At 50.6% G+C, this 23,679-nt stretch overlaps 3 protein-coding genes across 3 annotated transcripts in view; 1 reads left to right on the top strand and 2 right to left on the bottom strand.

The window, feature by feature from the left end:
* LOC146767587 (uncharacterized) overlaps positions 1–6,972 on the bottom strand; it is a 40,436-nt gene extending 33,464 nt beyond the window's left edge. Inside the window, exon 1 of the mRNA XM_085578841.1 lies at positions 6,264–6,972. Within this exon, the coding sequence (XP_085434967.1) occupies positions 6,264–6,839 (576 nt within the window). The 5' untranslated portion in view covers positions 6,840–6,972. The remainder of the gene's footprint in view (positions 1–6,263) is intronic.
* Positions 6,973–7,204: 232 nt separating this feature from the next.
* Positions 7,205–21,805, top strand: LOC110485076 (uncharacterized). The gene is made up of 3 exons (XM_085578842.1): positions 7,205–14,626; positions 16,501–16,581; positions 21,680–21,805. The coding sequence occupies exon 1, from the start codon at positions 7,297–7,299 to the stop codon at positions 7,756–7,758; it is 462 nt and encodes a 153-aa protein (XP_085434968.1). The 5' UTR covers positions 7,205–7,296; the 3' UTR covers positions 7,759–14,626; positions 16,501–16,581; positions 21,680–21,805.
* Positions 12,722–15,640, bottom strand: HAND2 (heart and neural crest derivatives expressed 2). Its single transcript, XM_021524735.2, has 2 exons — positions 14,522–15,640; positions 12,722–13,548 (listed from the first exon to the last, which is right to left on the bottom strand). The coding sequence occupies exons 1-2, from the start codon at positions 15,074–15,076 to the stop codon at positions 13,450–13,452; spliced, it is 654 nt and encodes a 217-aa protein (XP_021380410.1). The 5' UTR covers positions 15,077–15,640; the 3' UTR covers positions 12,722–13,449.
* Positions 21,806–23,679: the final 1,874 nt, after the last annotated feature.

Here is a 23,679-nt window from a genome sequence, read left to right as displayed (position 1 = left end):
TATTTATTGGGTTATTTATTTTTTTTTTACCAGCAACAATATCCCGAACACAGTCCGGCTGAAAAAAAAAAATTAGTTTCCAAAAACAAGGGGAGAAGTAGGGCATGAGAGGGGGAAGCAGTAAGAGAGAGAGAGAAGAAAACAGAGGGAAGAGTGGGAGACGGTGGGAGAGCAAGAGAGAGAAAAAGCAAGAGATAAAGAGGGAAATCTAGAAGAAAGCAAAAAGGAGGAGAGAAGCAAGAAGTGGAAAGAAAGCAAGAGAAAGAAAGAACATAAGCAAGAAAGAATGAGAGAAAGGGAGAAAAGGAGAAAGAAAGAAATTAAGAAAGGAAAGAAGAAAGGAAGAAAGGAAGAAAAGAAGGAAAGAAAGGAAGAAGGAAAGAAGGAAAGAAAGAAGGAAGGAAGAAGAAAAGAAGGAAAGAAAGAAGGAAAGAAAGAAGGAAGGAAAGAAAGAAGGAAAGAAAGAAGGAAAGAAAGAAAGAAAGAAAGAAAGAAAGAAAGAAAGAAAGAAAGAAAGAAAGAAAGAAAGAAAGAAAGAAAGAAAGAAAGAAAGAAAGAAAGAAAGAAAGAAAGAAAGAAAGAAAGAAAGAAAGAAAGAAAGAAAGAAAGAAAGAAAGAAAGAAAGAAAGAAAGAAAGAAAGAAACCCACACATGCCAGCTTTTCAAAATTAAAACAAGAAGTCCCGAAGTATTCATTTTGGTATTAATATTATTTAGCATTAAAAAACTCCGGGAACTTCAAACAAACTTCTTGCAGGGAAAAGAAAGAGAAAAGAACTATTCTCTGGAAACCATTTGTTCACAGCTCGAACTGTGCAGTTTTGGCTTAGAAACAAAACTCAAGACGCCCAACCCTGTCCCTCCTCCCCCCAGCATATATCTTTTCAGCACACATTTTAAAATAAATATCCTTACGAGTCTTTCCAAAATGCCTCCTTGTTATGAATTGATAGGATACAACATACCCCAGCTGTGCGCCTGGGAATTGGGATTTAGCCCTTTAAATGCCAGGACAGCATCTGGGGGGAAAAGAATCCCGGCGGCTTCGCCCCCCGCGCTGGGTGCCGCCGGCGGGGGGTGGGGGCCGCGCCGCCCTGCGCGGGAGGTGCGCGGGGCTCCGCGGACGCCCGGCGCGCCGCTGCAGCCCCGGGTGCCACGGCAGCCCCGCGGAGCAGCAGCCGGCCACTCGGTGCTCTGGGTGCAGATGACCCCAGGAAAGAGCCCCCAACTAGGCGAAGGAGAAAATGGTACTTTTCCTGACTCTCCCTGCAAGCTCTTTTAATTTTACCATGTTTTTCGTCCTACTGCTCAATGAGTCAACGTAAAAAGCATATTCAGTATCTAGCTTGCATAGATTGTAATAAAATAGCGGAAAGGTTGCCAGGGATCTCCTTGGAGGTGTCCTGCTTGGGCAACAGGGACTGAACAGGCGCGTTTTTCATCCCATCATAAAATTAATTCAACCTCGAAGACATTTTCGTGGAAGTTCACTTAATAAAATTTTCCCGCAGCTATTTGGTCCCAGAGGAGTGCTTATCGTTTTTTTTTAAATCGCAAGAAGAATTTACAGTGTGATCTTCGGTTTTGGGGCTTGCAACAGGTGTCAGAGATCTCTTCGGGGAGAAGGATACACACACACACACACACACACACACACACACACACACACACATATATATGCATTAATCTACATATATATATATGTATATATATACACACACACGTGTGTCTGTGTAGACATTAAATAAAATAACCGCTTTTCCTTAAACAAAAAAAAAAAGAAAAAAAAAAAAAGAAAAATGTTACCGCTTTAAACACCTTCTATGCTTTTACATCTACACTCAAAATATATTATGTGATCTTATTATGTTTCAGTCTCTATTTTCTTGTCGATTTTAATGAGATGCTGTAGCCGGAACAATCGCCAGCCATCTTTAATAAGATGTACACTTTTATGTTTGGGTACGTCTTCTTAGGGTTGGACAAGTAAAAACTACCTTTGTTTTCAAAACTAAGAAAGATGCGTGGGTAATGGTTTGCGAATGACGTAAGACTATGGACTTATATTACAATGATCAGCCATCAGAAAGAAAAAAGTATGACGAAGCACATGTTTGAGGTGATCTACCTCTAGAAAATGAATTGCAGTTAGTTACTGTCCCTTCTTGCCTCCCTGATCCAGCACGATATTACCTTCACTCTGCCATGAGAGGAGGGAAAAATAAATTTAATAAAAAACCCTAACTCGTTGTCCTTCGGGGAGCACAATTTCTAACAGCTCTTTTACAGAGGAGGAGCCAGTGACCAAAAAAAAAAACCCTGAGGAGTGAGCCTTTAACCCAAGCTGATGCACAACTTTTTAATCCATGCCCCCACATATATATATTTATGCTCACATATTCCAACAGCGCGTTAGTCTGAGAGAGGCAGTATGCATAAAATCCTCACAGATCTAGTGATTTGAGGTTGCCGTTTGTTTTGGGGAAGCTCCAGAAAGTTTAAAAACTGTGCGTGGGGATAATTTTTCCATTCCTTTAGCACCCCTCTCTCGGCGAGTGCGGACGCCTGCCGCGCCAGGTACGGGCAGGGCAGAGGGAAGGGGCTCGCAGGCGGCAGCCCCGGGACCCCCGGCCGCCGCCTCCTCCGCCGGCGGACGCGCGTGGGATGTGCCCGAGGAGCTCCCGCCAGGGCACCGGCCGGCACGCCCTGCCCGGCGCAGGGAAGGGGCGCACCCCCGCCTGCAGAAAGAGAGCCTGCGCTCCGAACCACGGGTTTGTCTACCTTTTACCCCCGGGACTCGCACCACAGCCAAGCCGGAACCGGTTTCCTAAAAGCAAACTGCCTTCTTCAGAGCCCTTTAAATCCCAGCCCGGCCTCGGGACACAGTGCACACGAGGATGCTGTACGAAAGATGCCGAGGCAGCCCCGACCCGGAAAGTGCGATGGATTCAAGGAGGGAGAGCAGTGAAATATTGAAAGTACTCGCAGCTGGCAGCTCACCGCAGTACCCATGGCAGGAGGGGCTTCGGCACAGACAGGGGGTCCCAGTCCCTGGGTTGCTGCCCGCGCCCACCGCACACGTCCCAGACAATGTAGCAGAAGAGCTCCGGCAACGGAGTTTAGTTTTTTCGGGTTTTTTTTTGTTTTGTTTTGTTTGTTTGTTTGTTTTTCTTTTTTTTTTTTTTTTTTTTTTTTTTAATTTTCCCCAGAAAGTGCGGAATTCACACGCAGGAAACGGCAGCAGGGGAACGAGAGGGTTCCCCGCCTTTGCACTCGCCCAGCCGTCCCCCAGCCAGAGCAGCTCCCCGAGCCTGCCTGCACCTCCCCGAGGATGGGTGTGCTTCATGCCCTTGTCCCGCATGGAAACTCAGGCCATCCTGCGAACGACGTGTTGCCTAAATAAAGATAAAACGTGCTGTACATCACAGGCTTTCCCGGTTATTCTCAATGACTTGTCGATTCCTCCCTCCTCCCCATCCATCCCTCTACCACCCCCCGGCACACGTGCAATGATAGAAAATGGTTTTAAATGACGAAGGGTCACGTAGAGCCATCCTGATCGTTTAGCAAAAATAACAGAGCTATTATAGAGCTGAAGGAAGGAGCCAGGGAGTTCATCCACACGTGCTTCAGTGCCTCGACTGAACGCATTCATATAGGCAAACGTATATGTGTGTGTGTATATACACACACACACACATTATATATATATATACACACATATACATATATTCATACATATATATATGCAGCGGCACCGTCCATGTGCCCCTCAGGACTCTCTCATTAGGCCGTAAATACGTGCACAGATGACAGTGAGCGCTCCTGTATGGATGGGGGGAGGGGACACGGAAGGGCTGCTTGTGTCTTTGAGATGGAAACGCACATAAAGTCTTTTATGAGAGCTCGGGAGACAGCAGTTGCTCACTAACCTACTTCTTCCTCTCTCTCTCTCTCTCTCTCTTTTTTTTTTTTTTTTTTTTTTTCCATTTCTATTGCCGAAAACTGGAAATAATTAAATTCTTTAAAGGTTTACTTGCGAAACCGTCGCCGGAGTAAACTATGATTCAGGTGTAAATAATTACCAAAGTCATGAAAGCGGCAACTGCTACATGTGGTTTATTCATTGCTTGCCTTTTTTCTTTTTTTTTTTTCTTTTTTAGTCGTTTGATCATTTTCATCCCTAACTGTCTGCCAAATTCACATATTTGTAATTTACTAAACTTTATCGTTCCTACCAGGATAGGTATGTTGTACATTATTTTCCAGACCCGTCCTGCCCTGCCCCAGCGAAGAAGCCTGGCTGGATGCTACTCAAGAAGGGACAACGCTATTACCCCGGTTTTAGAACTGAATAAAAAATGCTTCCCCTTTCATAAACGCTACCAGACCCATTCGATTTTAGGCTCCCGAGAAGAAATGAATTATTAAAGGAAAGAAATTGTTTAAACACAATAGCTACTTGGCTAAATTAAAGCAATCCCTGGGGCAAGACTAGCAGGGTTTGGCCAGAGAGCGCAATGATGGAAGTATCCATCAAACGAAAATCTTAGAGAAATAGGACAGACGTGGACCTATAATACACAACGTATAAACAAAACCCCAGGATTTACTTCATTCCTGTTTTCTTCAGACTACTCTTTTTTTTTCTTTTGCCTACACTACAACTTCAACCCATTTGACTCTTCAAAAAGGCATGGTGAAAAAAAAGGCAGGAAACCAAAGTTTTTTTCTTGCCTGTGTCTTATTTTAAAAAAGTAAATTTTGCATAGTAAGCCACCACTTGAACATGTTCTGGTGTTGTAAAAGTGTTTTTTATCAGGCTGTAAATTACTGCCACTCTGACAGAGCAGCCGGAAATGTAAATCACACCGTAGAACTGAAGTTATGAAAAAATTTGTTCCCTTTTCCACGTCCCAGGAAGATCTCAGGGCTGCTGGATTAGGAAGGGAGGGAAAAGTCTTGTTTACTATTTTCCTTCTTCACCAAACTGTTGGCTCCACGGTGCCTGGGACTTTGATGAGAAAGAATGGACAATGTGCAGAGTTCCTTCCTATGACACCCAGGCCACCGCCACTTGGGAGGTCCTTTGGCCTAATGCAGCCACAGCTAACTGCTCCCAACAGGAGGCTCTGTGGATCAGGCAGGGTCACAATTATACTTCTGCTAAAGGCAAGAGTTGCCTTAAAAAAAAAAAAAAAAAAGAAAAAAAAAAGAAAAGGAAAAAAAAGGACAAAAGGAAAAGGGTGGGGGGAGGGGGTGTGTGAATTAAAGCCTTTCAATTCATTTTGGAAAGGAAAGGCGGAGAGCGGGGTTAGTTGAAACCGTTTCCAACAGGCATGAACAAAATGAGGTTGCTCCCATCCAGAGAGAAATTAGGGGGAATGAGGTCCGGGGCGCTTCGGAAGAGGTTACTCCGATCCCAGGGCTGCCACACCAAATCACCCATCGGGAGCAGTGGGCCTCCCCGCGATGCTGCGAAGTGTTTTGAGGGCTCATTCACGGACAGGAGTTCTCCCTGGTACCATACATTGCACAGGCATTGCTCCTCTAAGGTAGAGTGGAGAGAGCTACACACCCATGGTCCACAACGAGTCCTCAAGCACTGACCCGTTTGCACGGAGGGAGAGAAGAACTCTAGGAGGCCCTAGAGCTGATTGCCTCTGATTTTGGCACTCGGGGGGCATCAATATTTTATGGAGGTGGGAGGACAGGAATGCTGAAATTCATTATATGTCTCGGAGAGACAGAGATGTTAAAACACGAGCCTCTTGCATTTAAGAGGTGAAAAAAAGCGGGGAGGAGGGAAGCGGGGGGGATGTCCCGACCTCCGCCGCTTACCGGCATACCGGCTGCCGGCCCCTGTGGATTCGCAGTTGGCCCGTTCTCCTGGCTCCTGGCAAACCGGCCAGGTGTGCTTCCAGTGCCCGCCGGACAGTGTTCCCCTACTCCTCCGGTTCTTCCTCCGGTCCCCCGTTTAAAGTCCCCAAAGTCAGCCCCGGTAGCTCGAGTCCCGCCGGGTCGGGGGCTTTGGGCGGATCCGGGTCTCGGTTGCTGCCTCCCGCCGCGGCGGGCGGGACACGGCGAGGGGTCTTGCCTCGTCCCCCCATTCCCACCCCATCCCCGCGTCTGGGACAAGGGGACACCTCAGCCACACAGCTTCGGAAAACTCATTTCAGGCAGCGATATCCGACCGGGGGAGGAGGGACCGGCTCCGGGAATCACTCCGGCCACCGGCCCCGCTCCCGCCGCCCCCCGCTTACCTGGACGACGGTCCCCGTGCTCGGCGACGGGCTCTCAAGGACGAGGGTGAGAGGGGACGCCTCGGCCCCCGGGTGCACAAGGGCACGGTCATGGCCCCCCGCGCACCCCAGAGAGATCCGGCGGGAGGAAGAGAGAGGGAGGAGAGAGGAAAAGCCTTTTTTCCCCCCTTTCTCTCCCCGTTTGAGCCGAAGTGACCCGCAGTATCTGGAGAAGGTTTTTGAAGACGTTTGGGAGGGAGGGAGAGAGTTTTCTGCTGAGAAACTCAATCTGCCATACAGTAGCGACGGCATCTGGGATCTGTCACTGCTGACAGCACCACAGGGCACAGACATGATCTTCCGCACAACACTGCAACTCCCCAAAATACCCTCCTCGCTCCCAAGGTATCTGCCGGGTTGCATCGCTCTCCTTTGCCAAAAGGGGGAAAGCAACCTGAGTCCCCGCAAACAAATACACCGAGGGGAAGGCAAGAGAGAGCAACCTTGTCTCCCCCTTCCTCTTCGCGATGTTGAACACTCGGCCGCCGAGGACGCAAGGCGAGAGACGATGTCATGCTCGGAGGGCGCAAAGGCCATAAATGTAGCCTCTCGCGACGCTAGATTCTTGGGAATGAATTTAATGAATAATTTCGGAGACAGTTATGGCTTTAGGTAATTACTGCGCGGCTCTATGAAAACCAGATTTGGGAGAGAGGCGGTCAAGGCCGATCCGTGTGCTTCGGCTCGCCCCTGCCAGACCGCTCCAGACACCACCTCCCCCCATCGCCGCCCGACCCCCGGGCGTCCCCGGCCTCCCGCACCCCCTCAGCTGCCGGGGTCCTCCTTCGGGCAGCGCTGCGAAGGCTAGAGGCTTGTGGGGGGAGCACCTAATTTTGTTACTATTTTTAAACTCTTCCGCCTCCTGTATTTTCTGGCAGGACATTTCATTGTCTTTTAGGCCAATTTTAGAAAACTTCTCTGGGTTTGCACACGTATTTATCTTTTTTAAGAAGTTCATTATAAGCAGCTGTTGCAGCCTATTGCCACATACGGCATGCAAATAGAGACCCCTATAGGAGAGTCGGCCTCTCTATTACCCCCACATGTTCGCTCAATAGACGAGACCGGCGAAACCATTCCGCTGCTCTGCATTAAAATCGAATTGCACATTTTTCTACCGAGTCCTTTGGGCAACGGAGGGGTTTGTTTCTGCTTTGAACAACCTCCACGGTTAGCAACTGAAGGGCTCCGAGATGCGGGCCCACTGATCTCCGTTGTTTCGCTAAGGCATTACCGCTGTTCCAGAAGCCGCTCCGGGGGCAGCCGCCCCTCGCCCCCAGCCCGCGGGCCTGCGGGCCTGCGCCTCGGCCGGGCAGCCCCGCGGGACACGGCCCGCTCCGCCGGGAGCCGCACGGCCTCCTCCTGCCGCAGGACACGGGACACCCCGGGGAGAGGCGCCGAGACGACACCCTCAGCCCTGCCACAGAGCCGTCACCAGTCAGAGGTCTCCCATTAAGCGAGAAATAGGATTTTGCAGGGCTTTTTTTTTTTTTTTTTTTTTTTTTTATGGGTTTGTTTTGGTTTTGTGGGTTTTGTTTTGGTTTTGTTGCTGTTGTTATGGCTTATTTCGCAGCTTTCTTTTTTTTTTTTTCCTTTACTTCAACAGCTTTTTAAAAATTCACTTACTCTTGCCCGACTCCCTTGGTCGGCCGCTGTGGTGGGAAGCCGAGCTTACAGCATACCGTTTGCACTGATTCAGAAAGGAAATGTTCCTTTTCCTTTCGAGATTACAGATAGACACAGAGGAGCGTTGCGGTATCTTAGGGGGTTTATTTTATTTTATTCTGCTGGAACAAAGAAATGGAAGTATTTAAAAATTTAGAGTCACATGGGGCTTTGTTTTTCTTTTCTCCCTCCTCCTGGCAAGAGTATTTTACCGCGAGAATTTAATCCTTCAGATAAATTGTCTAACATTATCTTTTTCCTCTGGAGACAAGATCAACTACTTTCTCATCCACCCCCCCGCCCCTCCTTCCTGCTAGTAGCACTGATTGTAATGTACAGCTGGACAAGTGTCAGCCATCCAAGACTGCAAACAGCCAGTGGACGCTTAAGTTGTATTTATTCAATTATTATTTTTTTTATCTCCTCGGGGAAAAAAACATACGAAACTAAAAAAAAAATCATAAAGTAAAAAGTTTGTCAAAATAAGCGCATCAAACGTGGTTTTGGGTCCCGCTGAGCCAAGGCTTCCACGCTGGGTGTTCAGCGTGACCGTCAGCCAGCCTCAGCTCTCAATTAGAGGCGATTCATTAGGATTTTAATAGCAGGTGCAAAGCCATCTCCTTGCCAGCAGCACTGCCGTTTGGGTCGGGAATCGTCCTGTTTTATAGCAGCCTCTGACTCTCCCGGCTCATTCTAAACCTGACTACCACTCTGGATAACGGGGTGTCGGCGCGCCTGCGACTGCCCGCACGTAAGCGTTGCACTTTGTTTAGCTAATTTCTCCCTGCCAAGACACAAGGTGGAAATCTGCCTGGCTCGATATTTGTTTTGGAAGACAGCGCTGTGAGCAAATGCGCTGGGAGAAATCGGGCTGAGATAAAGCAAGCGCTGAGCCGGGGGCTGGGGGGAGTGGGGTGGATGGGGGCGTAACCTGCCCGCGGAATGCACCGCTTTGGCTTTCTCGAAGTCCCAAACAGACAAATAAACAAACAACCTCGGTAGCAAACTCAGAAGAGTCGGAGCCTTCGGGGTTCAAAACCGGGCTGTACCGAGGAGCCTTGGGGCTGGAGTACCGCGTCCCACTGCACCCGCATCCCAGCTGGCGGCCCGGCCGGGCCGGGGCTTGGAAAGCGTCGCCGTGATTACACCCAAGTGGAGAGCAGGATGGCTCCGAGCCGTCTGATCTGACGTCAACATGTCTCTAGCTCCTCGCTGCAAGATAGAGGGAGCAGAGCCGGGGGAGGGACGGCTCTAATCATTCCCAGATGTCTCTAATAGCAGATATAAAGACTTATATAGTGTCTGAGAATAAATTTGTAATCAATGCTCTAAAATCGCATCATCAAAGCAATGGTATTTCTAGACGAAAACGGGGTTGGGGGGAGGGAAAACTGAGGAAGAGCGAGACACACACCACGCTGGTTTGGAAGGAGGGAGGCACAGGGAACCTCAGAAATCCGCTGCCCGTGCGCATCACTTGGCTTTGCTAAAATTTATGTGAATAAATAATTCAGATAACAACTCTGCTTTAGTCTCTATTGTACGTGACAAGCTGAAACAGCTGAACAGTAATTGGCCAATTAGAAATGGAAAAGATCGTAACGGGTTTGCAAATATTTCATGGCCCGCAGGAAAAAAAATTCCCAAATTAAAAATGTATAAAACATTGATAAGCCCTTCGTTACAGCAGAGGGGATTATGTCTGTAGGCGTGCAGAATGAGTTTCCTTCCCATTGCTACTTGGGGATTTCTTCTGGGTGTATTTGTAAGTCGCTGGGCTAGTATGTGTGAAAACGGAGGGTTAAGGTTAGGTTTCCAAGAGCAAAAGGAGGGTATTTTGCTTAGAGGTTTTATTATTAACCTTTTTTCCCCACCTCCCTGCCCACCTTTCAAGTTCATGTTGTCTCCATGGCATCGCCTAGTCCTGTTTATATCCCGCGTATGGCCTGGCCCAGCGCTTGTTCTGGGGGTGTCTTTGGCTTGGCCGAGAGGCCCCGTTGCACCTCTTTGACAAAGATATCAAACGAGAAATAATTATTGCAATAGTCTTTTGCGGTAAAGAGGTGCTCCTGGGAACCACGGAGGAGAGGGAAGTATGTGTGAAAAAAAAATCTCCATCACACAACACTAAACAAAACGAAGGAAAAAAAAAAGCCTCACCACATTTTTTTTTTCTCTTTTGCTTGCCGGAGTGCAGGCATGGCATACACATCCGAGAGCAACGAAGTCCCGCATGTTGCAGAGTCCCCCAAAATTCAGTACTGCCAGCGGCTGATAGGCTCGCCGCCAGCAGCGGAGCACAGAACCGTCCCCGCGCTGCGTCCCCGCTTTCCAAAAGCCGGACGAGCTCTAAAAATCCACGCTGCTATCTGCCTCGGGGCCCCCAGGGCACACGCAGCCGCTGGGCAGGTCCTGCCTCCCTGCGAGGGGGCGACCGCGCCGTTTCGGGGCTGCAGCCGGGCCCGCACCCCGGGGAACCGAGGGGCCGCTCCCTGGGAGGGAAGGGGAGGCGAGACGTCGCTCGGGGCAGTTTTGTCACTCTTCCTTTTCAAGGGGAGGAAAAAAAAAAAAAAATCAACATGTTGTGTTCTCTTGAAAGAGAGCAGAGGCTCTCGCTCCCTTAGCCATGAAACGAGGCTACAAGACTAAAATATGGATCCCTGAGTCAATCTGAGGGAACAGGGCTTCAGTGACCGGGCTGCTCTCCACCCTGCCCTCCCTTCTCTCTTCCGCCCTGCACCCACAGAGGAAAGTTGCAGAGTGGGAAAGGTTTCTATCCCTCCTCTTACGTGCCTTTAACCTCAGTAAAAGCTCCCAAAAATATTCTGGCCTCGAGGAATTACCAGACAGATCAACGGGATGCCGATGCCCCCGGGTGCAGGCAGGATGCGGAGCGCAGCTCTCCGCTGTTATCAGGCCTTGGCTCCGCCGGCGGAGAGCTGAGGCCAGGGCACTGACATCCCAATCTACCATCAATTTACCTTCTGCTTCCCCATTTAGCTTTTAACGTCAAAACCTACATTTTTGTCGGCTCCGGTCTGTCTAGGGCTCCTGTGATTTAGCTGCGGGAATGGCTGCTCCTGAGAAAATAGCAACAATCCTCGTTAGTGAACAATTAAAAGAGATCCTCCTTAGCGGATTCAAAGGGGCTCCCGGTTCTGATGAACTGACGTTACAAAACAGGGAGATTATTAATGTGGAAATACTGGACAGGCGATTCGGAGATCGGATATCGGAGCCGCCCGCCGGCCCTACCGCGCATCCCTCGGGGGAGTTGCAACCCGGTGACTCGGTCGAGGGAAGACACAGTATCTGCAGAGAGGCTGCCCATGATGTGCCCCACCGCAGCATTCGCAGCCACCCCCTCATCCCTTTTATTTCACCCTGTGCCGCTACAGAAACAAACAAACAAACAACCCAACAAAAACAAACAAACAAACAAACAAACAAAACCCACCAAAACCCAAAAATTCTTTGAGCAAGGAGAAGCTCCAGTTCATCAGCTGGGCAATTAATAGGCAAGGAAAAGCAAACAAGGGGGCAGATTCTTCTCCCCAAGTGTTATAAACAGAGGCAAGTGTCTGTAAACACGGACCCACGCCGGATAGCACAGCCGGGCTGCCTGACCCGACGGGAGGGAGGGCACATCACTTTTGTCTGGTTGTTGTAACCCCGCAACCTCCCCACTGTCAGCAGGGGCGGCGAAACGACGCTGGGGCTCCCTTATCTTTTTATGGGCAATTGCACATCTACCTACGCTTACTGCTGGGTCTCATTGGGGACCACTTCCTTAGACGCGGTGGCACGGGAAGGCCGGCAGGCATGCAGCCCTGGACCTGGAGAGAGACCCAGCTTGGTTTAAGTAGAGATGATTTACATAAAAGTTTAAAATACGAGCCCTAATTTTATTATGAAAAAGGTGAAAAACCTTGCTCTTAATCCGGATTGGACAAAAAAATACCTAGGCCAGCCTCCTTCCGTGAAAAACCTTTCATTCTTTCCTTGCATGCCTACGATACAGAAGGATGCCATGCATTTCCCAGTATTAAACCCTCGCCCCCGTACTGGGGAGCAGAAAAGTCACGAGACTGGCACCGGGATCCTTGTAAAGGAGTCGATAGACGGGGCGAAATATTTAAGGGAAGAGAGATCGTGTTGATGAAGCAATGAATGTACTAAAGACAGCCAGAGAATGGGCTGCTACAGTTTACAGCTGGATATAAAAGTTAAAAATAATTATACTCGCTGTGGCGTACTGGAAACGTGTAACCCAGGAGAGTTTTAGGAACCACAAAGTTAATATTAAGTTCATCGTAGCTCATTGTAAATCTTACATATTCCCTACAGCACACCCTCCCCACCTCCCCCCTAGACCCCCGCAAATCCCTTGCCTTGTTCGCTCTTTCTTCTTGACGTAAAATTACCTGCTACATAATCACTCCGAGCAAAGCTCGCCAGCCTCCCTCGTCTGCCTCCGGCCCCTCTCCGCGAAGCCGCCCCCGCTGCGGGCCCGCGCCTGGCACGGCCGCCGCCCGGGCTCCGGCGGCACGAAAACCGCGCATCTCTGCTACTCCTGACCCGCCGGGGTTTGCACCCGTGTCCACTTCCCGTTCGCAGTAGGTCTCCTGCTTGGAGAACACCACCACAAGGAATTCCTATTCAGATGAACTGCCGGTTTCTGTTCAACACTCACGGGGCTGAGAGATCCCTCCCTCTACCCCTCCTTTCATTCAGTCAGTTGTTTAAGAATAAAATTAGGAGCCATCTTTATAATTTAGTTTACTTCCGAATATTTTAAATATTATGAAAAAAAAAAGCCATAAACAACGCTGTTATTCAAAACATTTTGAGGTATAAAACATAAAAAGATTTGGATTTTCTTTTTTTTTTCTTTTTCTTTTTTTTTTCTTTTGTTTTGTAAAAAACACACACAGTGGTTTATTGAGTACTTACAACGTTTACACCTTCAATATTAATTAGATTCCACTTTTTCCCTTACGGACGGAAGTGCACATAACCAATAACTGTTGAAAACATCTTCAAATACTGAACGACCACAACAAAATTACAACACTAAATACCGAGTCAATCGAAACATTGGTGCAACTGCTTCTGTTGAAATATAGCTTTATAATCCCATGAATATTTATATCCAAAAGGCCAAGTATTAAAGATACACTTCACATACACACTAATGCCAGGGAGGGATTTTTTTTTTCCTTTTCTATGATTCTGTTTTCCCCACGTGTGTTATACAGAGCAAATAACATTCACGAAACATTTAGAGACATTACCCCTTACAAGCTGGAGTTTTCCTCTTCATATATGGAATGCTTTTTCCCTCTCCTTCAAATATCCACATTTTGGGGGGTTGGGGGGAGAAATTGCACATAAATAAACTGGATTATTCCAAATACAAAGAGTCCTCAGAGGAGAGCTCACTACCGAGACTAAGAGGACGGCTCCTCCAGTCCTGCCGTGCTCACTGCTTGAGCTCCAAAGCCCAGACATGCTGCGGCCAGCCAGTCCTCCCTTTGGTTTTCTTATCGTTGCTGCTAACTGTGCTTTTCAAGATTTCGTTCTGGGGAGACAGGATGCGAGGGGAGAGAGAGAAACAGAAGGGGGAGAGGAGAGAAAAAAAGGTTAGATATATTCCTCCCCTTTCTAGGTCGCATCTGCTCTGCTTCGAGATCGAAAATTACGAGGAGACCCGAGCTCGCCGAGGCCTACGGGCTTCAAGAGCCGTAACGGGGATCTCGCCGCGGGCGAAGCCGCCGCCCGTGGGAGCGGCGGAGGCCTATTCCCGCTCCGTGCCACCCCGCTGCTCTGCCGCAGCCGGAGCGCAGGGCTGGAGCCTGAGAAGCGCCAGCCATCTACGGGGATTGCGATAAGGCCCCCCCTAAACCATTCCCTCCCTGAGTGCGGGGAGATGCTGGGCACCAGCACGTACCGGGGCAAAACACCGGACTTGCGGCCAGTAACATATGCGGGAATCAACCGCACGGGAGCACGCCATGGGGCCTACACGAAATTGGGCTTGCGCTGCCTGGCCTGAACCGACTGTCCCGTTAAAAATCAAAAAAAGATGAAGCGCCGAGTGCAGAGGCAGGAAAGCCCCTCGCTTCGAACCTCGTACTTGCCGAAGGCTTAAATCTGGGTTGGGCTTAGCAGGTAATCATGCCTCCGCATTTTCATTTAAGACAGCAGAGGCTTGTCTCCTGCGAGATCACGGTTTGGGATATGGGACAAGAAGCAGCCCGGGAATAACCTCCCCGTGGGGCCCTGATGTGGCAGCCTTTCCCCCGCGGCTGCTCTCAGCCTCCGGGTCGGATCCGGACGCCGACGGCCGCTCGCGGCTGCGCACGGTCCCGCTTTTGGCCCGCAGCTACGGCCAGGGACCGGTGGGACCGAGGTGTTCCCCACGGGCATTCCCCGGCGACTCTGCCCAGCGAGGAGCCGGGTACGCTCGGATGGGGCGCCGGAGGGCGACCGAGCAGCCTCCCCTCCGCTGCTCCCCCGCCCCGTCCCGCCCCGTCCCGTTCCGAAGCACTGACCAGCTCTTTCTTCCTCTTCTCTTCCTTCACGTCTGTCTTCTTGATCTCTGCCTTGAAAGCCTCCGCCTCCCCGTTCTGGTCGTCCTTCGCCAGCAGGTCCATGAGGTAGGCGATGTAGCTGGTGGCCAGACGGAGGGTTTTGATCTTGGAGAGCTTGGTGTCTGCGGGCACGTTCGGGATGCACTCCCTCAGCTCCGCGAAGGCGCTGTTGATGCTCTGAGTCCTGCGCCGCTCCTTGCGGTTCGCCGTGCCCCTGCGTTTCACCGGCCGGGGCCCCCCGAGCCCGGGCGGGCCGTTCCCGGGCGGCACCCCCCCGTAATGGGAGTGGTCCATGCCCGGCGCCCCGTTGGCGTACTCAGGGCTGTAGGACAGAGCCATGCTGTAGTCGGGGGGAGACATCTCCGGGTGGCTGCTGATGAGCCAGCCGTGGAAGTAGGGGTTCTCCTCGTGGCCACAGCGGGTGGCGGCGGCGGCAGCGGCAGCGGCGGCGGCAGCGAAAGGGTAGCCCTCATGGTGCACCACCGGGTGGTGGGGGAAGCCGCCCACTAGACTCATCCCCGCTCCCTAGAGCACCCCACCCCGCCCCCCCCGGGCCCCAAAACAAAGGTTTCCCCTCCCCGCCCGCCCCCCACCCCCGTCGCAGCGGCGGGAGATGCTGCCCGCCGCTCACCCCTCAGCACTGCCCCGCTGCCCGCTGCCTCTCCATAGGACGCTGCTGCAGAGTTCCCGCGGGTGCCCGAGCGATCCCCCCTCCCCGGGCGCCGCCGCCGCCGCTCATGCGTTGTGCCTCCTCCTCCTCCTCCTCCTCCTCGCCCCGGGCCGGGTCTTCGAGGAAGCGCGCACAGAAAAAAAAAAAACCACCAAAAATCTATGGAGAGATGTCGACCAAAACAAAATGGCTTGGCTTCCCAGCTTGGGATCTTCCTCGCCTCTTGCTTCTCTCCGCTCTCGCCAAGTCCGCCGCGGCCCGGCCGGGTGGTACTTACACGCGGCCCCCCTCCATGCGCCCCCGGCTCGGGGCGGGCGGGCGGGCGGCGCTGGCTCTGCCCTGCGCGGCGGCGGGGCCGTCAGTGCTGGGCGGGCGCTCGCATCTCTGCCCGCCGCGCCGCGCGGCTCAGCGCCCCGGCGCTCCTCTGCGGCATCCGCGCCGCTCGGCCGGGCGCGGCGGCGGCGGGCGGCGGCGGGGCTCGGCGCGGCGCGGGGCACTGGCAGGGCTCCCCGGCCCGATCTCCATGTACAGCTACATGTTTAGGGCCGCTCGGGTTAATATATGTCGTCAGAAGCGGCGACCGCCAATGGCCGGGGCGGGGGCGGAGCCCGCCGCCCTCCGCAATAAAACTTTTTGATGTTCGCTCTGCTAATTGCCGAGCTCCTCTTTTAGGATTGGCTGCCCCTCCGCATCCCTAATGTAATTAAAACAAGGGGGGAAAAATTATCATGGAGGCAGAGGTTAATGCAAGTGTTTAGCAGATGCCTTACAGTAAAATCTGCATTAAAAAAAAAATCCAAACAACAAAAAAACCCCCAACTAACTCGTTAAAACTTAAATATCGGATAATCTCAAACCAGGTACAGTATAGATCCAAGAAGTTTCTTGGCAAAAGTCGATATGAGAGCTTGATAGGCTCTGAGGTTGCTTTGGCAAAAGTGCTTTGTGCCGGTCCGGTAGAGGAACAAATAAAACCGGCTTCGGAGGGCACTTCATCGATGCCCGATTGCGACAGGCATGTCCCAGCAGGGCTCCGGCTTATACTCGTATTGCTGGTTAATACACACCACGAGATCACTAGTTTCCGTGGGGAGGGAGGCGAAGCTGCTCTGCCTTGCCTGTCACCCGGCTTGCGACCCGGGCTGGCTCGGGCTGCGCGCCGCCTGGCTGACCGAGGCAGAGGAGCGCGCGGGGCTTGGGCGGGGATGGTTTTGAAAGAATTGTTTTGAGATATCAATAATAAGTCCGACTTTAACTGACTCTTTTCCAGCTTACTGCCTGCGCCTATGCACCTCCACCAGCCTTCACTCAAGTGACTCACGGTTTCATGCTTTTTGAACCGGTATAATCGGTAAGTAACCGAATATTTTTTACAGCATGTTCCGAGCTAATTTTCTAGCTTTTACTAACAAATATATAAATATTTCTCAGCATTCCTGCTTCTGCACTAAAAAGGACCAGCATCTGCAGAAAGTAGGTTTAATAATCGAAAGGGAGTAGTTAAATGTTTGCTTAACAGCCAGGCCAAGGAGGAAATCTCCCGTAGCTATTTAGGTGCTTTGCTTTAGTAAGCTTGAATATATTAAAAAAGAGAAATTAATCTCAAACTGTAACTCATTGATAACTCGGAGGCGAGGTGCATTTGTTGTCATCCTCAAATGGAACCGAGCATTACTAAATAGATGCGAAATACAAAATACCCACCCTTATTTGTTCTGGCTGACGCCTAGGCTGATTCGGCGTATATTGTAATGCAGTTCTGCAATATAGGCAGTGTGGAAAACTGTGTCAACAGGAACTGAGAGGTCATAAATTAAAGAAAGAGAAAGACAGAGATGGAGGAGTCTGCGAAAGAAGGCAGCAAGAACTGTGGTCCAATTTCTGCAGTAGCTTAATGCGCTCTCTGGCTCATCTGCAGAGGCTGTGGGGGTACCTCGGGGGAAGCACTGGGTGGTGGGAAGAGGGCGAAAATCATCTCGATGGGCATCGAGACGGGAGAGGAGGCAGGCTGAGCTCGGGCGGTCCCGGCGTGGAGAGGGCTGCCGATGGTTCACGGCGGCTTGTTGGCAGCCGGGGGCTTTGCAAGTGGCTCTGCCGGCTCCCGGCGAGGAATGCCCTGCAGGCAGTGGACGGTCTCCACGGATGAGGCCGTCCGCCAAGGCGCAGCCTGCTGCGGTACGCGGGAGCTGGCTTCGTCGGGGAAATGCTAAAGGCGGGGAAGAGTGCCGGCCCCGCGGTTCGGCAGGACGGGGAGCGCAGAGTCGGACCTGGAGAGGAGACGTGCACGGAGCACAGACATGCAGGCGTAGGTTTTTATAAGCATATACACATATGCGTGAGCATCTGGGTGTAAACTGAGTACGAAAGTGAAAAACTAGTCCAGATGTAGAATTGATGTATATTACACGTATATTTTATACGTGCACACACTTGCTTGTAGCCAGCTGATGGATATCTGTATCTATATACGTACAAGCACACGTGTATATATTGTGTTAGACCAAGGACAGAATGTGTCTGCAGTGTGGATTTTTAAATGTAAGGAAGGCCGTGGGCAAACCGTGCAGGCAGAGCCCTGGAGCGGCCAGGCAGGGTGCCCCCGCCGCTCGGGATGATATGTCTGCAGGGCGCAGCCTGGAAATCCACCCAGTTTCTTCCGCGGTTCTCCAGCTTTGTTTCGCTGCGATATATTCTTGATGGGAAGAAGAAGTGGACATTGTCAAGGCCGGAAAATTATTTTGGCTTGCAAACAGATGTGTGTTTCTTTACACTTTCCCTGTTTGTGTACGAGCTTTCCGATACACTGCAGGTTAGACTGCAACTGTGACAGTCTCTGTGACAAGACACTATGACCGCTCTGATAACATCTCCAATGATGAAGGAAACTGAATACATGAGACAGAGAAAAAGTAATAAAATGTACAGGAGATATCGATCAGAACACCAGTCTCCAAAGCTAGCATCGTGATTGCTTAATTAACTTTGGAGAAAGAGGATCTCTAGATAAAGCAACCAGAAGAATCTTATATATATATATATATATATATATATATATTTCCCTCTTATCCCAGCAGTTATTTATGAGTTTTATAAAGCGAGTTTTAGAGCAAATGCAACTCTCTTGTCCTCCCTCAACTTTTAAATGCTCAGGATTTCCCATCATGGGTTGTAGTCTTTTCTGTTTGATCCACACGTTGAAAAATGCTGCAGCTCAAAGTACCTTTCCAAATATTATGCTCAAAGTCTGCTAAAAGCACCATCATTTTACCAATCTTACACGTAATTATTTTATTAGAATTTTTTGTTGTGCACAAATCATATGGTTAAAAAAAAACCAATAAGAAAACCAAACAGAAAAGAAAAAGAAGCCCTAATCTTATGTCACTTTATTCCCCTGCCAAAATAGTTGCATGTTAGGCGGCGATTTATTTGGATTCTGCTGCCAAACAGGACTCTCTTAGCTTGCCATAATAAAGAAATTTTGGTGAAGACTGTGCCGAGGCTGGTATTCTCTTCCTCCATCCGTTTTTAAAATTTTTTAAAATCTTATTTTATTTTATTTTTTCGGGAGTCGGTGTGTGTGGGCGCTGTATCGTTAGGTTGTGCCCTGCGGTTCTTGCCTCTCCAGCCCTGCAACTCTCCGCGCGGCCGAGCGAGAGGAAGGGGCTGCCCTTGCCCCCCGGTGGGTGCCCGGCGCGCCCGGGGAGCGGGGGCCGGAGCCGCGGCGGGGGGCGGCGGGCCGGGCGCCCGCTCCGCGCCGCCGGGGCCACCCGCTGCCCTGCCCGGCGCTCCGTCGCCGCCGGGCCGCTTATCGCCAGGTCACTTCTCTCCTCCGGGCCAAGACCAGGGTGGGAGTCGGGATAACAGAACAATAGAGCTGTGCTCCCCCCTTCTCCCCCCCGGGCTTGTGTGAATTAAGCTAAATTGCAAATTAAGCTAATTTTTCCGAATCAGTCGGGGAAAACCGTATGGAAACAGGGAAGAGATGCCGACGCTGGGTGGTCGGAAACCCACATCTGCTGGGGACTCCCGGGCTGGCTGACCTGAGAACACTGCACTGGGCCAGGCCCTGTGAGGAGCAGGCCAGGGGCAGAGAGGCGCCTCACCGGTGCCTGGGCAGCGAGCCCGCTCATTTGTTTCTTGACCGCACCTTCCTTTTGAGGAGCGTCCGAAACCGGGGGGACGATTATGGGGACGGGGCAGCGGCGGGAGCCGCAGTCACCACTGAGGTGCCCGGTACCGACACCAGACGTACCCCGCTCCGTGCAGCAGCACCAAGATCTCCCTCTATAATTTTCATTAAAGCCTAGAAATAATCAGACACACGAAAACACCCCAAGGACACCCCGTACTTTGCTTTTGAGGCGCTACCCGGGCTGTGCAGCGCCTTCGGCCTCTCTCCTTCCCGCAGCTCCCTAAGTACCGGGGTGCCGATTCTCTCTCCTTTCCCCGGCTGCCCACCACATCGCTCAACCGCCCGATGCACGGCTTGAAAAGCCGAGACGGGTTTGAATTTATAGAGTGCATGATGTCATTGACCCGGGACCAAACGTATCAGAAAGGGGTATCATGCTCGGATGGATTTGAGGATGCTGGAGCATCCCGTGTCCCAGGGATGCGATGCATCCTATATTTGGGGCGTTGCTTAGGAATTCATCAAAGAGCATAAACACGCAAGAAAAAAGATTTTTGAAAAGAGGCATGGAGAAATATGATTTGGAGGTCAGTGCGGGTTAATGAAAAGGACTTGTGCCTAATGGGCCTGGCTTGCACCCTCTCTTGTGCTCACACAACCTGTATTTCAACGCCCAGGGCAGAGGGCGGATCGGGCCCAGAAGGCCCGAATTAATCGCTGCCCTTGGAGGTGAAGGAACCCTGGTTTACGTTACTATTATCGGTAATGAACACCCACATATTTCAGGCATGATAATCTCGCAGCCGTTGTGTATTAAAAAAAAAAAATAGATCAGGGATGAGAAAAACCCAAGCCACCAAGACACTGACCATTTCGTAAGTCGCAATGATTGGCAGTAAGCGCGGGACCCTACGCGTTTTAGCGCTGCATGTGCAAGCAATTATTCGAGGATTGCTTATATTTGTGACTGAGCATCCAGAGTTGCATTTAGACCCTGGACAGGAATCAGGGAAAGAAAAGAAAAACATAACGAGTTCCAACCAAGAGCCCTTCTTTGTCAGAAGAATAGTAATAAAGACCTTACAAAATTCTGCAGTGAGCGCAGTCTGTCTCTATTTATTGTAATTGTTATGTGCATCTCCTATACATGCATGCATGTATAAACACGAACATGCATACAGATAAACACGCTATTTTCCCAGTTAATATTTGTTTGTATTCCCGGGAAAGAACATCTTAAGAGTTTGACTCTGATGAAATTGCTGGCGAATGCAATTGCCTTCATTAACGAATATTTTGTCGTCCAGCATCTGAAGTTCAGACGGCGGAGGAAGAAGAAGGCTAGGCTGGCATCGTTTTGTGTTTAGGTTAACAAAAATCAACACTTCTATTGGCATCGTTTTGTGGTTAGGTTAACAAAAATCAACATTCTATTGTCATTCTTCATGGAAAGCCTCCATTTAACGAGGCTGGGGTTTAAGAAGCCTTCATAGATCAAAGGTAACCTCGCTTGGCTTAAGAGAAAAATCCCTCTGGAGCAGTGAAAATTAGCTGCAATTTGGCCCTAACTACACGCCCCAAAATGTCGGTGTCGTCCTGTCGGTGTCCCTCGCGCCGTATACCTGCTGCACTGCACCCCGCTCCCGCTTCCCGGGATCGGCTGCAGCACACGGGCTCGGCCGAAAATTCAGCAGCTGAGTCCTACAAATGTCGGCTGCACACTTGTTGCAAGCATCAGCCCGTACCGCAATTCCTATACGCGTATCCCGGTGTAATTGATCTGGCTGAGTGAGGTCTTTTTGGTAATTTGGATACACCAAGTCTCCAGTTAATGACATATAATCAGCCTTTAGGTCACTTGGTCATTCTCTTATTACAAACCCCTCCTGCTCTCTCTGATCTCCTTTCAAACTAAATTTCACACAAACAAATAAAGCAAGACAGGGACAAGTCCTTAAAATGCAAGAGTGAAATATTGGAGAATTGCTCTTGGGGAACTATAAACATTTTTTAAAAGAAAAAAGCGAGAAGATAGGACAGAACATCTTATCGAGAAAGAGAGCATTGTGTACAAAACACGGAGGGAAAACCGGTCTGGCTTGTGTTAAAACTGACATAAAATTAAAATAAAATAATTACAAACAGAAATGCTATAATTTAAACAGAATACAGGAGATTTTACTAGAAACGCACGGCCGCATACCGTAATTTGTTCGTTCAGATGATGCGATGATATAACCTATTTGTGGATACACAAAATGTTTATTTGCTGAACTTTAGATGGAAAAACAACTTTCTTTATTCTTCTTTTCAGGAAAGTTAAGAAGCCGGAAAACTGAGAAGTGAATGTCATGTACCTCCCCAGACCTGGAGGGAAACGGAGCTGCGGCCAAAAGGAGTGGGTGTAAATGCGACAACAAAAATAAATACTTTATATCACCCTGCAGAACTTATTTTACTAAGTCAACACTTTGTTTTTCTGCAGTTCACCTTTTCTTTCCCCTAGGGAGAGACAATGCTCACTTGTTATTAAGTATTCCTTAAAAGCTTATTTTTATCCCCGTCCAGGTGTGTGTATACATACATACACACACATATATATATACATACATACACACATATATATATACAATCAACAGGCTGAGGTTCAGATGTGAGCAAAGGCTGGTGCGGTGACCGGGAAGAGGGGCGATCAGATGCTCTAGGTAAGAACCCAGGGCTCTACAGGCTGCAACTCATTGCAAAGCCAAGCCCCGTTGTTCGGACCTAAAGTTGACTTATAAAATCTAGAACGAGGAGATATCAATGTCGTTCAAGTGTTAGCACTTTGAGAAGGCAGCCTGCAGAAGAGGACTGCGATCCACATTCCCTCACAGGCATTAGCGCCTTTCAAAATATTATCGAAATTTTTACCGGCGGTCTCATTCGTGTGTAATACGGGGTTCAGCCAGGCGCTAATGAGCACGAAGCGTGCGCGAGGTTGCGAGAATGAGTGTCGGGGCAGGCTCACACAGCGACAGAAATGGGAGCGATGGATCGAAAGAAAGGAGTGTCACAAGTCCCTGCGCGTTGGTGTGGCACATCTCGTTATTAGTTCAATACGTTCCCTGCCTTTTCGGGATTTCTAAGGGCCGGTTTGATTTTTTTCCCCCCGAGCTCGCCTTTGGGGTACTGCGTTGAAGCATCAGCCCGTAGCCGCACGGTTATAGACCCACTACATCAAAGGGCGGTGGGGGTCAGGGCCCCGACGCTGCTGTCCTCTCGGGGCGCACGCTCGGGGACACGGGCCGCCCCTCCGGGAGCCGCCGGGGACGCTCAGCCCTGCCCCGGCACTGCCCGGGCGGGGCCGCCGGCACCCCTCCCGCCGGTGCTGGAAATGCAGAGGCCGAGGGGAGGCGGCGGGCTGGCCCCCTGCCCACCGCACCTCACGGGGCGGCGGCCCCGCCGGGCTGGGGGCGGCTGGAAAGGGTTAAGCGCTTCCCCTCCTCCTGCTGCAGCCCCCTGAATGCCACTGCTTTCCTCTAGAGGTCTCATTAGGGAAACCCTAACTGCTATTTTCAACGTTTCCTCAATCAAGCGCCTTTAAATAGAGCTCCACAAACAAATTGGCGGCAAAAAAGCGCAGATCTTGTCACGGGCGAGGCCGATTCAATATTTCACCTTGTTTGTTTTGTAATTACAGCCTGGCTTGTGGCTACCTGCACGCTGGGGCGAGTTTCCCTTGCCAGCGCCCCCGCCTGCCCCTGCCTCCCCGTCTCTGCCGTACAGCCCCGCAGACACCTTTCCCTGGGCTGGGAATTGAGCGGGACCGCCCGGGGAGCCACTGAGTGAGTGACCTCCGTCAAAACTAAGAAATCACCCGCGATCTCCCCAGCTAAATTTTAAAAAATTGTTTTATTTGTGTTTTTATTTTTATTTTTTTTTTTTTGGTCGTGTTTTGCAACGTCTGCTCTGAAGCCACGAGTTTTCCAGCAGAAGGGACTTTCCCCGAGAACCGCCTTGCCCCTCATGCGGGGTCAGGGAGCCGGCGGGCGGCCGCCTGTCCCCAGGCAGGGCAGTCCGAGCAGTTGGTTTTATCTGCGGCACTCGCTCCCTCTCTCGCTGTTAAACCGCTCTTAGATTTGTTATATTTTCCACAAGTGATTATTCTTGTTTGACTGTTGTACAGAGCCGCTTTAAATCTTCGTCAGGAAGAATAAAAGTTGGAACTGCTCGGACGGGTTCCTGCCGACTTGCGGGCTGGTGCGGGTCCACCTCGGTCACTGCACACCGAGCCCTCTGAACAGCGGGGCTCGATAAGCCTCCTTCCTGCGG

Source organism: Lonchura striata, chromosome 4 (assembly GCF_050655825.1).
Source record: "Lonchura striata isolate lonStrDom1 chromosome 4, ASM5065582v1, whole genome shotgun sequence".
Classification (NCBI taxonomy): Eukaryota; Metazoa; Chordata; class Aves; order Passeriformes; family Estrildidae; genus Lonchura; species Lonchura striata.
The sequence above is the reverse complement of the archived record's forward strand: the minus strand, read 5'-3'. Positions and strand labels throughout refer to the sequence as shown.